The sequence below is a fragment of the Stylophora pistillata genome, chromosome 9 (genome assembly GCF_964205215.1).
Source record: "Stylophora pistillata chromosome 9, jaStyPist1.2, whole genome shotgun sequence".
Lineage (NCBI taxonomy): Eukaryota > Metazoa > Cnidaria > Anthozoa > Scleractinia > Pocilloporidae > Stylophora > Stylophora pistillata.
This window is the reverse complement of record NC_142527.1, coordinates 23,020,201-23,034,516: the sequence shown is the minus strand read 5'-3', so window position 1 is coordinate 23,034,516 and position 14,316 is coordinate 23,020,201. Positions and strand designations below refer to the sequence as shown.

General features: G+C 37.4%; 1 protein-coding gene across 4 annotated transcripts in view; it reads left to right on the top strand.

The window, feature by feature from the left end:
* The first annotated feature begins 685 nt into the window (after positions 1-685).
* The window catches only part of LOC148723861 (orexin/Hypocretin receptor type 1-like), a 13,833-nt gene continuing 202 nt past the window's right edge, over positions 686-14,316 (top strand). The window contains exons 1-3 of one of the 4 annotated variants that reach the window (XM_088734365.1): positions 686-855; positions 12,577-12,601; positions 13,284-14,316. The exon at positions 13,284-14,316 is cut by the window's right edge and continues 202 nt beyond it. In XM_088734365.1, the coding sequence (XP_088590491.1) occupies positions 13,307-14,314 (1,008 nt within the window). In that variant the 5' untranslated portion in view covers positions 686-855; positions 12,577-12,601; positions 13,284-13,306 and the 3' untranslated portion in view covers positions 14,315-14,316. Of the gene's footprint in view, positions 856-12,364; positions 12,483-12,576; positions 12,602-13,283 lie in introns of those variants that run through there. The other 3 variants (XM_088734363.1, XM_088734367.1, XM_088734364.1) reach the window with 3 other exon arrangements.

The following is a 14,316-nucleotide window of genomic DNA, read 5'->3' as shown; positions in this document are numbered from 1 at the left end:
CACAAGCGGGGAACCCTGCCTTTAGAGATTACAAGGAAACCTTAAAGTCTTTTATTTGATTCATATAATCTACGATGGGTAAGGTCATTCGAAAGCTATTACATTTTTCGTTATTAGACAATGCGTTAAAGAAGTTAGTACCATTCGGGTTGAAAATTTATTACATTTTGCGTTGAGTGATTTGTTACATTAGGCGTCGATATGAAGGCATTTAATTTTGCGTTAGCTTTACATTTTGCGGCGATTATTACATTTTGCAGCGTATCATTTAGACTTGCTGAATCAAAATTGTAAAATAACCCTCGAAGGCCATCTTAGGTTAAAAGTTTAGAATATGTCTTCAAGTCAGTTAAAAATGGCATTTTCGAAAAACAACCATCCGGAATAATTATGAATGTGAAAAACAGGGCATCAGAGTGTCGTCGGTTGGATTCGAAAATATCGATCTAAGGAAACCAATCAGATCTGCATGAAAAGCCAAATAAGAAACCTACTTAAAACAAGGTTTTGAGTAGATCTGATGAGACCTGACGTCGGGCACAAGAAAACATTGGACCTAATCACTTTATTATTGTCCAGCCTGCTTGTAACATCAGATAAACGTCACTCTGAATGCCAAGCTCTATTGACAGTCAGATATTATTTGCATAGATCATTCTCCTCCTTATTTTCAGTTTCATATTTCTTTTTCAGTTGATATCGCTGATATTTGAAAGACCGCTTGATAAGACAGACTCCATGGGTGATATGCTACCTTCTAGTGTTCGTAATAGACCCAACCGGCTCAATTAATAATATTGTGGTGTGCCATTCAAACTCTTGGGTAATTACGCCTTGGTGCCGCTGACCTCGCAGGTAAATCGTAATTTCATATTCGTGGAAGTGGTATATCATTATTTCAGCACTCAATCATCCTAAGAATTAGTGGACTTGGAAATCACTTCGAATAGTAGAGGTGAACACGTACTCACGGACGCAAGGAATTGCGTGAAATGGATATCTGCTGTCCAATAGATTATTCCTCGGTTAAACGTTAGACCGGAAAATGGTAATTAGGACGTAGGCCACATTTTCACCACATTTTATCGCGGTTATACAAAAGATTCAATTGAAGACATCTTTTAAGATGTATGCCTTTTAAATGAAAATGTACCACCTCTTAAAGACCCCCCAATTATGTTCATCTAGAATATTTAAACATAAAACTCTGATGAAAATATAGTCATCACTTTGGAAGAAGGTAAAGTATGCTTAATTAACTTTTTGCTTAAAGGGAAGGTACGGTCTAGAAAAAGTTTATCACAATTAGAAGACTTTTTCCTCAGGAGTTTGAAAATAACTGCCATTTTGTCCAGTTTTCTTTGTGTTGGCGACAACAACGCTTTGAAGTTGCCCATTTTTACAACTTCCGCGGTTAGAAAAACGCCATCTTGGATATTACGTCAGTTCCGACATATAAATAGTCAAAATTTGTTCGGCGCTTTGTCCTTGTTGACCTGTTTGACCTTTTGTGCATTTTTGCTATCTCTTCTACCAATATCGATTCTTGATTCTTAGGAGGTAACTTTCCTTTTTAAGCAACTTTAGGCTTTCGTGTTTCAGACGTTGGAAAAGAATTGTCTGCACTTCCTTTTAAATATTTCGGGACCATTGACTTTCAATTTACCACGAAAATGGCAGCTGCAAACAACCGAGCAACAACTTGGCTTTCCGTCATGTCGTCTACAAAATAATAATTAAAAGGATCGTTTAAATTACTTTATACTACGATAAAGAACCTTCAGATTATATTTTTCAAAAGCTATACCATTAAAAAAGGTTTAAGGTCAAAAGATCACGGTTATTTTTAATCTTCGACGATCACGCAATGTCAGCAATCAAAGCGTGGAGAGAATCGCAAATAATTCTTACCTTAGAAGTTTTATCTATCGTTCAAACTCACCAGGGTGTTTAGGAAATCTGTTAAACGTACACGTTTCCCTCTCTGACTGGAGATTACAGTCAGGAGTAAAGCACTCAATCATTTTACTAAGTGAGCATTGCGTTACACGACTCAAGACGCCATATTGATAAGTTTGTTTAGAACCTTCCAAAGCGCCTCCCTGGTAACTTGACGTCACGACTTCGGTACTCTATCGTTGAATTGAGGCGAACTGTCATGTGATTGAATGTCAAAATACAGACTAAAATTCAAAAGGAAAAGGTGTAAGCCTCCACAAGCTACCGGAAAGTGAAATATTAAAGAAAGGTCAGCCGGCAAAAATAACCCGCGACGATGGCTTGCCGAACCCTGCAAAACCTCAGAACTGCCAAAACGAAGACTTCCAACGAGATGTACAGGCATGTAAGTTTTCCTTGCTGACCTTCGCTTCGAACTGAAAGCTATGCTTACCTTTTCCATATTCAACACAAATTTCAGTTATTTATTTTATGAACTTTCTCAAACCATTTTATTGTAAGCGAATAAATTGGAGCTCGAAATGGTGGTACACCGTGTGTGGTAAATTCTCAGTCGCCACCCTTGACCAAAGCTGATTTTCAACATCATGTGCCTTTCCAAGCACTGTATGAGTCCACCGAGTAATTTTTCTTTACCCCACTAGTCACATTCTCCTGCGAAAAAAAACTAAGTGACATTTAATACATTGCGAGCAATTAATTAAGACAAGCACGTTTGCGACAACTACAAATTATCGTTCGTCAGGCAGGCGCCCATATCTCACTATATCACATCGATTGGACACGATAAAAATGATATGAAAATGTTTATGTCTTCCAACTAACTGTAAAGATCAATGATATCCAGGTTTTTTTTTTTTTTTTTTTTTTTTCAAAAACGTTCGGCGGCAAGGTAAAAGGAACGGGATGTTCTGATGGTAACGCAAGAGTTTGAAGATAATGCAAGCAACGAGAAGAAGTTCATAGGTATTCCCAAACAAACTTTCGGAGTAGAAAATAATTTTCATAAATATCAAAAATCGGTCGGGTGTTCGGTCACACTTAAAAGACGAGGTTACCCATGCTTGCATAGTCTCCTTCCCAGCCGTTGTCTGGGCTTGTCACACAACGCTCCCTCCCAGGTTGGTGGGGGAGGAAGCGTTCCGTGACGAGCCCAAACAACGGCTGCGATGGAGACTAATGCTTGCAGGAAGTTCTAGAGTTGTGGGGTTTGTTCAGTGCATTACGCACAATTATTACGCTAATTACCATTTGAAATCTGTCAAATTGGATGGAATATGGCTGCCAAACGGTAGCAATATTTAATCCTTAAATTATTGATTTTATGTAGGCCATATATTTGTGAATTTAAACTTTTTGGATTTGAATTTAAACCTTTTCATTTAAATTTAAACTTTTTGATTTTAATTTAAACCTTTTTATTTAAATTTAATCATTTTTTATTTAAATTTAAACTTTTTTTAATTTAAATTTGAACTTGCAAATTTTCATTTAATCTTCCTGGGGCGAGCGCGGCGAGGCCTCATTCTCATGTGAAGGACGGGAAGAGGACTAGGCTGTGCTCGTGGCATCATGGCGGCAAACAGCCAGTTGGATGTCGGTGAAGAAGTCGAAAGATTTTTAGCGTCTGTTTTCATGGAATCGAGGAAGTTAGATATTCAGAGAAAAGAAAAAGAATACGAAGAAGATTTTATGGCTGACTTGTTAGCACACCTTGACCTGCTGAGCAAAACTGTTGAGTTTTTGGCTGGAATTTTAGATTTGACTGATCTTGATATCCAGAAGATCTAAAAAACTTGGAAAAAATTGAAGACGTTTTCTCTGAAATCGAGAGAGAATTTATTACGCTTTATAACTTACATCAGGGGGTGTCGTTAAAACGCAATGTCAAGCTTCCGTCGTCTGTTTTAGAAAGTGAAGGTCCGGGTCGAACGAAATTCTATATTCCCAAAGAATTGCTCATAGAATTACCTGGTTTGAATTTCTCTTGGGCCACAATATCAAAAAAAAGTTTGGAGTGTCAAGATGGACCATTATGCGACGCGTAGCAGAATATGATTTAGGCCATTTGCAGAAGTTTTCTGATATTTCTGATGAAAGGATCGAAGATATCATCAAAAACTTTATTTCTCGTCATGGCTGTACTACAGGTGAGCCTTTTATGACAGGATATTTTCATTCTTTGGGTCTACATGTACATAGAGGTAGAATAAGGTCAGCTCTCAATAATGTTGATCCCCATAATACAATCTTGAGACGGGGAAGAGTTGTATCTAGAAGGAAGTACTTTGTTAAATGGCCAAATTCCTTGTGGCATATTGATGGCCATCACTTTCTTATTAGATGGAAATTTGTCATCCATGGCTGTTGTGATGGAAAATCAAGAAAAATAATGTTTCTACATTGCAGTACAAATAATACACTCAACAAAATTACTTCAAGGAAGACCAAGATCTGTAGAAATCACTTAAGCGGGTAATTTGTAAGTTTCTAAGTTTGCATCAGAAATTTGTCAAACACAATTGGAGACGAGTTTAATATGATTTCTAATTGAATTAAGTACAATAAAAGGTAAAAACATTGCAATGAAAAGAAAAGCTAAATTTGGGTTTAAGGTCATTGTATACTGCAGAGTACAATTTACGATAAATTTTTCTCCTTTCGGCCAATCAGAATCAGGTAATTTTGTTGAGAATATCATGGGTTGGAAATTATTTGCAACAATTGAAAATTTCCAAATTTCCAAAAAAAATTATTAAAATGCTTTTATTCAAACTGCAATATTAACTGTATACATGACCAAGCTAGGTCACTATCTTTATGACCATCTAACTGATCAAAATTGTATTGAACTAGAAATGAAAACTGGAACTTTTTCCTAAACAATGTCCTCTTGTGGTTATCATGTCCTTATGAGGAAATAAATGCTGATTCCTTAGAATTTTAAATGACCTTGAACCTAACGGCACTGAACTACTAAATCATAATGTGCAGGAGTCAATCCCCACATGTTCTTACTGCATAGGTATTTTGTGCGTATTCTCTATACCAAGATATCTGCTACACTTACACAAATAAATGTCAAACAGCCTTAACAATTTAAATACACCTTATCGCATAAATGTTGGCCTTGGAAAAAAATAACTCTAGTACTTTAGCATGTTAGGAATATATTAAAATACAAAAGAAAAATAGGAACGCTTTTCTTTGTATTATTACTAATGTGCTAAAGTTCTATTTCTTAGACGACGTTTCTGCCAATAGGTGTAAGAAATTACACCTTTTACAATTACCCTTGTAAAATACAAAGTTATTCCATGATCAGATTTTCATGGTTCAATTGCCCTATAACACTATGACATGAAATCAAAAAATCCTATTGCTCCCAAGCAATGGAACTGAAATAGACAAAATGGACTTTTGGTTGAATGTTAACACAAGCTCACAATGCACTCATGTGACTATGATTCTCAAAAAGCTTATTCTTTGGGGTTTGTATTTTGATTTTGTGAGCCAAAAAAATAGTACAAAAATATCTTCATTGTTCTTGGTGACGACACATTCTCCTATCATGTTAAACTAGTACTAGTAGGGACCTTAAGCAACCACGACGGCGGAAGGCAACGAGGACGTGGAAAAACAAGAGATCTAATTGACAGAACAATAGCTCAGCACGTTCGTTTTGAAACTTTGTACATTTCTTAGCCGTCCTATGCAAAACAACAACGTGAAATCGCCAAAATTTGCGTCGTCTGCGAACCGAAACCGCGACGGCAAATTATTTTCATTTTCATTTGGAACTCAACGCTACTTTTATACGTCATGCTGAAGTTGAGCTGTGGCGCCATATGAGACAGTAAGCTCCTGCAGCCATGTTTGAAATTCTGACTAAGAGTAGAAATTCATTTTTTAATCAGTCTTCCTTGGCGTTGCAGTCCTGATTCCTTAAGGCCCCTTGTAACTGATATGTACATCTGATTCAGACTCACTGTATGACACACCTCTAAAGTGTGTTTGACAGTTACAATTTGTTACATTATATCCAGACATTCATTTCTTTTGTTTTCAATAGTATCAATAACATTTAGTCCTGCTTTCATTATCGGAGAATACTGAATGGTAGTAGTAGTACTGAATAGTAGTAATAATCTTCTGAAAGATAGGTATAAAGACCATTATCGAGATATTTCTTCTTTATTTCGCAGTTCATAAGTCTGATCCACTCCTTTCTTGGTCCCCCAAGGTCTTTTGCCATCTCCCCTATGAACTCGACTTCAAAGGTCATAGTGTAATCTTTAATTCCAGCAAGCTCTGAGAGGGTTGTTTGCGAGAGGTTTTGTCGATCAGCACAAATGAAGTTAGTATTATCATAGGCTTCATCATATTGAGACTCGCTTTCAATGTCTAATTTTCTACCAGGGATGAGGCTCTTTTGTAGAAATTTTAATATTTCTGCTGGATCAGTGAGTTTTTCAGCGTCAATACCCTGAATCAGGGCACTCACTACTTCATGACAGTGGGGTGGTGTGGAAAATTCATCCCCTTTATCTTTCCCCATTTGTGCCCCTTTTGTGGTTGCATCTAGAGAAGAGGAACTGGATCCCTGCAAAGGATCATTGAGACCTTTTTCTGACTTCACAATGGCAGTGATAGAAATTTCGTCACTGAGATCTTTTCCATCCACAAGGGCATCATCATAGATAAACTCAAATCCCTGCTTTATTTTGACATAAAGCAGTCCCTGACCAGCCATTTTCTTTACTACAGCATAGCTATATTCAGTGCCTGACCCAAGTTGGAGAGTTGAAATAGCTTTGTGTCTTACCTTGACAAATTCAAAATCATTCATGCCCATCAATGAGTATTTCTTCTTGAGTGAATCAAGAATCTTATTTCTGATAATGTTTTCGCCGTCCTCGTCAGTCAACATCAGCATTCCAGAAGTTAAAATTGAGTCCCACTTCAAATTAGGAGAGCAACCGTCGTCTTGCATTTCTTCATCTTCAAAACAGCAAAGGAGAGCAAATTCTATTGGTTTTTGCTCTTTTGGCTTCATTTTCTTTTCTTTAACTTGCTTATAATTTCCTCTAGATGCAGATCTCAGTCGTTCGCTTCGATTAAGACGTCGGCATAACCCAGAAGCCGAGCTCTCTCTTAGCATATTATTTGCTCTATTCAGTGTATCCTGAATAGAAGTCGAAGACACAGATTGAGGTGAACTCTTGTTAGTATCAGCAAGAATCTTTGATGCTTCATTAAGGAGCTTTGAAACTTTATCAAGGTCGGACGAAGAACTTGCCGACATGATGCCACGAGCAGAGCCTTGTCGTCTTCTCGTCCGTCACATGAGAGTGAGGCTTGACCGCGCTCGCCCCAGGAAGAATAAATGAAAATTTTCAAGTTCAAATTTAAATTAAAAAAGTTTAAATTTAAATAAAAAAGGCTTAACTCTATATAAAAAAGTTTAAATTTAAATAAAAAGTTTAAATTTAAATGAAAAAGGTTTAAATTTAAATCAAAAAAGTTTAAATTCACAAATATATGGTTTACATCAAATCAATAATTTAAGGATTAAATATTGCTACCATTTGGCAGCCATACTGGAACTAGTAATATCTGCTTGATGCGTCTGGTCGAGAAACAAAATTATTTTTAATCTATTTAATTTTCTGTCTTATCACAGTTTCTCTACAACCTCAATGACCGTACGACATGTGAAATAACAATTTATTTTTCTTAAATGGGTATGCAACTGTGGGTTCGTTTGTGGCTCGGACAGTTGCTGAGTGGTGATTTAGCATCTGAAAAATTCAAGCACTTGAAAGTGAGACTTCTTGGAAACGTCAGATTTATTGATTTACACACTACCATTAAAATAGGAAATTTGGGATCAAACGCATTAAGTATTGATAACTCAAGAAAGTAAAGATGAGGATATAAGGTATGACATCTCTGATTTACGTCCGGCTCTATCTTTTTCTTTAGTTCTGAAAAGCCAGAAGATTCTTCAATTATGCACCCATATGCGATATTTCCTTTTTTGTCCGATCCGATGTTTATCACGGTTGTAATACCTTTTAACCCTTCCAATGCAGCTGAGTTAAAAATATTCATGACTGAACCATGTTTTGACTCATGACACCAAAAGAATGATGTAAAACCAAATTTTATCCGGAAGATAAGTTTTAATTAAAAAGGTAACTTAACTTACAACAGAAGAGATCAAGAAAGGTGGCCGCATTTGAAACGATTTTAAACCAATTTTGACCTTTCTGAAATAGTGGGACTGTGTCTTTTTGGGTTGATCACGAAACAGACGTCTTTATTATGACTAGAAGCCCCTTCAGTTGCGTTAAAAAAAAAAATTAGTTAGCCCAAACCAACCCTCATTTCTCCAACTTATCATGTCCCAGACAACGAGAGAACCCCTTTTGTCAGTTTCGTTGTCATCTTCAACGAAATCGTTGCTTGATGGAAGTGATTTTTCTTCCAAGGTTCAACCGTACCTGCAACTTCCATTTCTTTAACCCACGCTAGCTAAGTGCGAAGTTTTATTACGCACAGTAGAGCTTGGGGAAGAAAGAATTTATTCGTTGTTGGTCATCAGTTCAAGAGTATTTTGAGGCTAACCACAACAAAACTGCAATTGGCATATAAGATTTGCATGCGTTAATTGGGACTTTTAACGATATCACAGTTTTCTACGACATCAACTGCTAATCGACGGAACCACTTAAAAAAAAAACGGATGTCAGTTATTTTGAAATTTCTTTTACCGAAATTGGATTTTACATATGATAAAATTAAAAAAAAAAAAATACACAACATATGTCTTTTTGTAAAACGGTGCGGGGTGAGTAATGATGCTTCTTAAAAGGTTAAGACATCCACTCCGACAAGATTGTTGATTTACATGCGCTTTTGTCATATCTGTTTGCTCAGCCAGCGTGTCACATGAGGGAAACGTCATTCCCTTTAAACAGCTCTGTAAAGAACTTACACTCTCATTGCCTTTGCTCATTTCTGCTCACACTTTTAATTGAGCCACCAAGGCAGCCACAGAGCTATACGCCAAAATACACTGAACCTGATTCAATTGTGGATCATGCAAGCGTCATTCTTCTGATGTAACTTGACTCTAGGCAGGAGCTTCATATGCTGTAGTTCAGTCTCTTGATGATTTGCATACCCGCATGAGCTTTTATCTTGAGGATGAAAATAAAAATGGCGCTAACGATAGTTGAAAGATAGTTAAGTCTCTCTGATTTTCTTATTATGAGGCCCACTTCCTAGGTTTGCCTGATGCTTCAATGATTCCTCAACCATATAAGTGCTGCAGGCTAAAAAGAACGATTTAGACAACCCGAATGCTAATGTGACACTAACTATGGAGACTTAAAATAATTCGCTCAGGTTAAGCTGAGCTGGTGTTTATGGAAATTTTTCATGTCTATTTCAACATTCAGTCAGCCGGCCATACGAATGTTAGCTGTCGCAATATCTTATCCAATTTTTCTTGTTTAATTATCATAGAGATCTTTCCTCAATTTGCATTTTAACGAAAGAGAGTTTATGAGAAACTTTAATTTTTCAAATTAGCTTCCGTTTTCGCAAAGTTTTCTCCTTTTTTACGCCTGAGCAAAAACGCGAAGAAATTTCGTCTCACAGGCTGAAGACAAATATTTGGGTAGTACGGCGTCAAATAATTTCGCAGATGCAAGTTTTGAAGATATTTTTCAAAAATGTCTTTCCTATATCATAGCACGGCGCAGCGCTAATAACTCAAGCACAGAAACGAACTATTTAAACGTGACAAAGTGATTCTGGCTGCTTCTTTCGATATCGTTGCGACATGATCTACTAAAAAAAAAATTAAAAAAAGTTACTGTATTCCTTAACTAAAAAATTCAGGATATGTAAAGCTTCAAAGTGTCTCTGTCAATTCACCAGCCATCATACTTTAATCTAACTCTTTTATCAGCAGTTGTGCCGATAAAGACTTTGTACCTAAGAACTGACATAAAGGCCAAAATTGACAAGAAAATCTTGAAGTTAAATTAAAGAAAATGACGATAAGACACTATGTCGATTCAGTTCATGAAGGAAAGCTTTTAATTTGTTATCTGCCCTACTAAACAATTGTTTACTCACGACAGACCCTGTTGGGTGTTAAAATCGACAAATCGATGTCGAATTTCCGTAAGCGAAAATAAATATATCGGGATGAAAATTTTAAGTGAGTTTAATGCCTATACGGAAAGTTATGTATTCAGGCATATATTCCTTATTCGATATTCGCCCGCTATTTCAACATGGCAGTGCATATTTCAGAGCCGTATGACAATTTCAAAGTCATGTCTCTGTGAAATAAAAAAGGGAATTATCTGCATGCAATGAAAATAAGAGAAAAGGTTATGTGATAAGAATTAAATTGACAAGTTTTAAAAAAGCAATTTTGACATTGGAGTGATCTGAAATACGTTGTGCGCTTTCTTCTAATTACGTATGCTAAGCCGAAAACACCGTGAAGTGAAATGTTGACGCCATACCAAGTTGTCCTGCAACCTAAAAGGTTGTTTTAATAGGCTGAGTTGTGCAAGGATCCTGTGGTGAGTCTTGTTTTAATTTCTAGTCTTCGAGTAATGCCGCTAATGCAGGTAAAACTGATATTTTCGTTTCCTTTTCCTTCCATCAACGAAGTTTACGAGCGATTTCTATTTCACAAACACTAACTGATGTTCTCAGATAACGTTTAGGCTGAATAATATATCGAATTTTTTTTACCAAACAACGGTTAATCTTTGTTGAAAAAAAGGCTCTTGTAAGTTTTTCAATCTTTCATTTATTACACTTCAAAGATGCCTGGGATTTTACGTTTTCATCCATTGGTTCAACTATACCGTCCGGGTGAGTGTAGTCCTGAGAAGGACTGTTGTCGGTGGTAGTGACTGACGTTTCGACAACCTGTGCGGAAGTCATCATTTGACTCTATTGATGACTTCCGCACAGGTTGTCGAAACGTCAGTCACTACCACCGACAACAGTCCTTCTCAGGACTACACTCACCCGGACGATCAGACTACACCTTCACATGTTACTCCCGGGTTCAAGCCATTTATTGCATAACATTCTGTAAGGAATTTGTCTACACTTTCTGTGCATTGTAACGACCCATGGAATCCATCTTGGGATGACAGAATTCTAAGCCTTGTGTTACAGGAAGCCTTTCAGTTAAATTATTATTTTCAATTATTAGACATAACTGCGTTCTGTTTGCACAGTGCATTATTTTTTCTCGAACTAATAGATTCTAATGAAGGTCTGTCGTCGACTCACAGCTGCTCCAAATGATCAAAAACAAACCGACATACTCGCAGAGAAATAAAATGACATACTTGGAACACTGTTTTCCCAAATTCCCACAGATTTCCTACATTTTCCTATATTACAAATCTACACTCCACCGAAGGCAACTTTATCTTTTTTTCGTCTTCCTGTTCCTTAGACCAGGAGATTAATTACATATTTAAATGTGTTTTAAAATACGGAGCACCTGCATCACCTTCACAAAACTTGAGAAACTGCAAAGTCGCCTTTTTGAACTAATCTTGAATTTCCGCGCGTAGAGCAGGTTTCCAGCTTGTTTTTATTGTTTTTGTTGTTGTTTTTATTCCCTAAAGTTGATGAATCAAAATCATTGGAGAAATCGAAGAAAAAATTGGTTTAAATTATAGGAACGGACTGATAATGGCCGTGTTTGTTATATGATCATTTTTGTCGATCGCATACCATTTTGAACATTACCTAATGTAGATATCCAGTACAACAACCTCTCGACGCAAACTTTCTTTTAAAAGTTGCTCCAAACAGAGTGCGTTATCTTTTACTGTCTTATCGGGTAGAGTTTACGTTTACGTGCGTGTGAAATTCCCAAGGTGACAGCATGTTACCTCAAACGCCATTGACAATCGGTTAGAGTGAAGGCGTTTGTTATGGTGGGGATTAGAGTTTTATGTAATATTTCCTAATTCGATGGATAAAGAAGCAATTATCCCTAGATTCATTACGTTATGGGTTACATCCTTACAAAAATAGTATAACCCTCACACACATCATCACATCATGTAAAAATAAGACTTGCTTCAAAGCGAAATAGCTACCAAACGGTGTTCGTTAGTTTGACCTCTGCCGCATTTGAGCTTTAATTAGTTTTTAGTGACTTTCAAAGCGGAAGACACAAGCCCGTGTTGTACGTGGCTGGACTATTAATATGAGCCATGTTGGATTTCAATTCATTTTAAGCCCCACACATATAAGCATTTAAGTTTGATATTCCTGTCCGGCTGTCATGAGGAGATGCGTGCCCGATACCCGCATTAACATTCAAAACAAATCATCTTGAAATGTTAAAATAGAGGACTGATCAGGATTAAACTCAGTAGTTCATCAAGTTCATCAGGCTCGGGCTTCTGAATTTTCAAACCGTTGGACGAGGGAAGCAAGGTTGTCAAGCTTGTCTAGAGGTATACGGTGTCTCTTAGTCTACATCAACCTGAAGAAACACTTGGATCATTGAACTTGAAATGTATTTATTTTCCTTATTTTCTCTTCCTTTAGAGCTAAGAGATTACAAGTCTATAAGGTGACAGTGGTCTTCCATACATTCTATCGCAGTTACATAGCAATGTATAATCAAAAGACAATTAACGCCTCTAAACTCAATAATTTAGAGGGGAATAAGTTGATGTTGAAAAGCGAATTAAAGGGGAGATCGATTCTCTGTTTCCAAAACGATTCTATACATGTGCCATTGACGGTGTCTTTACATACTATATCGTTCATTATCTCAAGTGCTACTTTTGTTCTACCAGGTGTTAAACTGGGAATGAAAGATTAAGTGAAATCGTTATTGCTACTGCTTCTTTCTGATAATCTGTGCTAACTTAGAGTCTTAACCTAAGCATTACCTTCACTTTGATTCTTAGATTCATTATTAGTCACAAAATTATAATTATTTATCAAGAAACTCGTAATGTGTTTTCGCTTGCCTGTTCCTGTTTCCACCAATTCCTTCCGGCCTTTCCACTACTCCATTGACGTCCAGGAATATCGGTCTAAACCAGAGTGAGCTTGATTTTAAAAAAAGTTCTTACAAGTTTTTCTCTATAAATTCTCAATCGATTACTCTCACTGCGTGTGGTTCATTTTATCTTGTAAACGAGGTTGCTATCAGATAAGATTTAAGGGGCTAGGCTGTTAACTCGTGATTCGTCAAATAGTAATATTAGGGTCATCTTGTCTAACAACAGATCTATCTTATCTAGCAACAGAAAAAGAGAAACCGAAGATGGCGTTAAAAGAGACCGAGGTGGTTATCCTCATAGTCCTGTACGTCATCACGATGCTCGTAGCATTTTCGGGGAATGGTTTCCTCATCTATATCGTGTGGAAGAAACCTGAAGTAAGATCGCTGACAAGCTTCATGTTCGTCAACATGGCCATCGCTGATTTGCTGGTGACGTTGGTTGTGATGCCCTGGTCGATTGCCCAACTCTACACAGACGGTTTATGGATGATACCAGGAATATTGGGAGACATCACGTGCAAAGTTATCGTATACACTGCCTATGTCACTATAACAGCGTCCATCCTCTGCCTGACATTCGTGGCAGTCGATAGGTACTATGCCATTGTTCATCCCTTCCGCCGCCATCTTTGGTTCCGAAAGCCTAAACTGACAGTACCATTTATTTGGATCGTGTCATTGGCTTCTATGTCCGTTTTCCCTGTTGTACAAACCGTGGAAGACCACAATTCCAAATGCATGCTATCTGTTTACGTTTTGGGTGATCCAATGTGGGCTCTGCGAGGAATATTCCTCTTCCTAGTAGTGGTCAACTATCTGATCCCTTTGAGTGTTATTTCTGTCTTGTATACTATTACCGCACGGAGGTTATGGTTCCATGTTGCACCTGGACTGGAACATTTGAAAGGAAACCGAGAGCAAGTCGAAACCTCGAGGAGAAGAGTGGTTAAGATGCTCATCATTGTTACCTGTGCCTTTGCCCTTGGCTGGCTCCCAGCACAGGTGGTCCACATGAGATATCTCATACAAACATGGATTGTTGAGGTAACTCTTCAGCCGATTGTCGAGTTTCTGTGTTTTTGGTTTGGTCACGCCAACAGCGCCATCAATCCATGGCTGTACATATTCCTGAGCAGCAAGATCAATACGGCATTTACAAGAATCGTCAGTAGAAAAAGCAGCCGGTCGCCTCGGAGTCTCAGTGTCCAAACATCAAATGCCTTTTTACCACCTGAAGACGAAGCTTTCCAGAAAGAATCAACACTGTAATC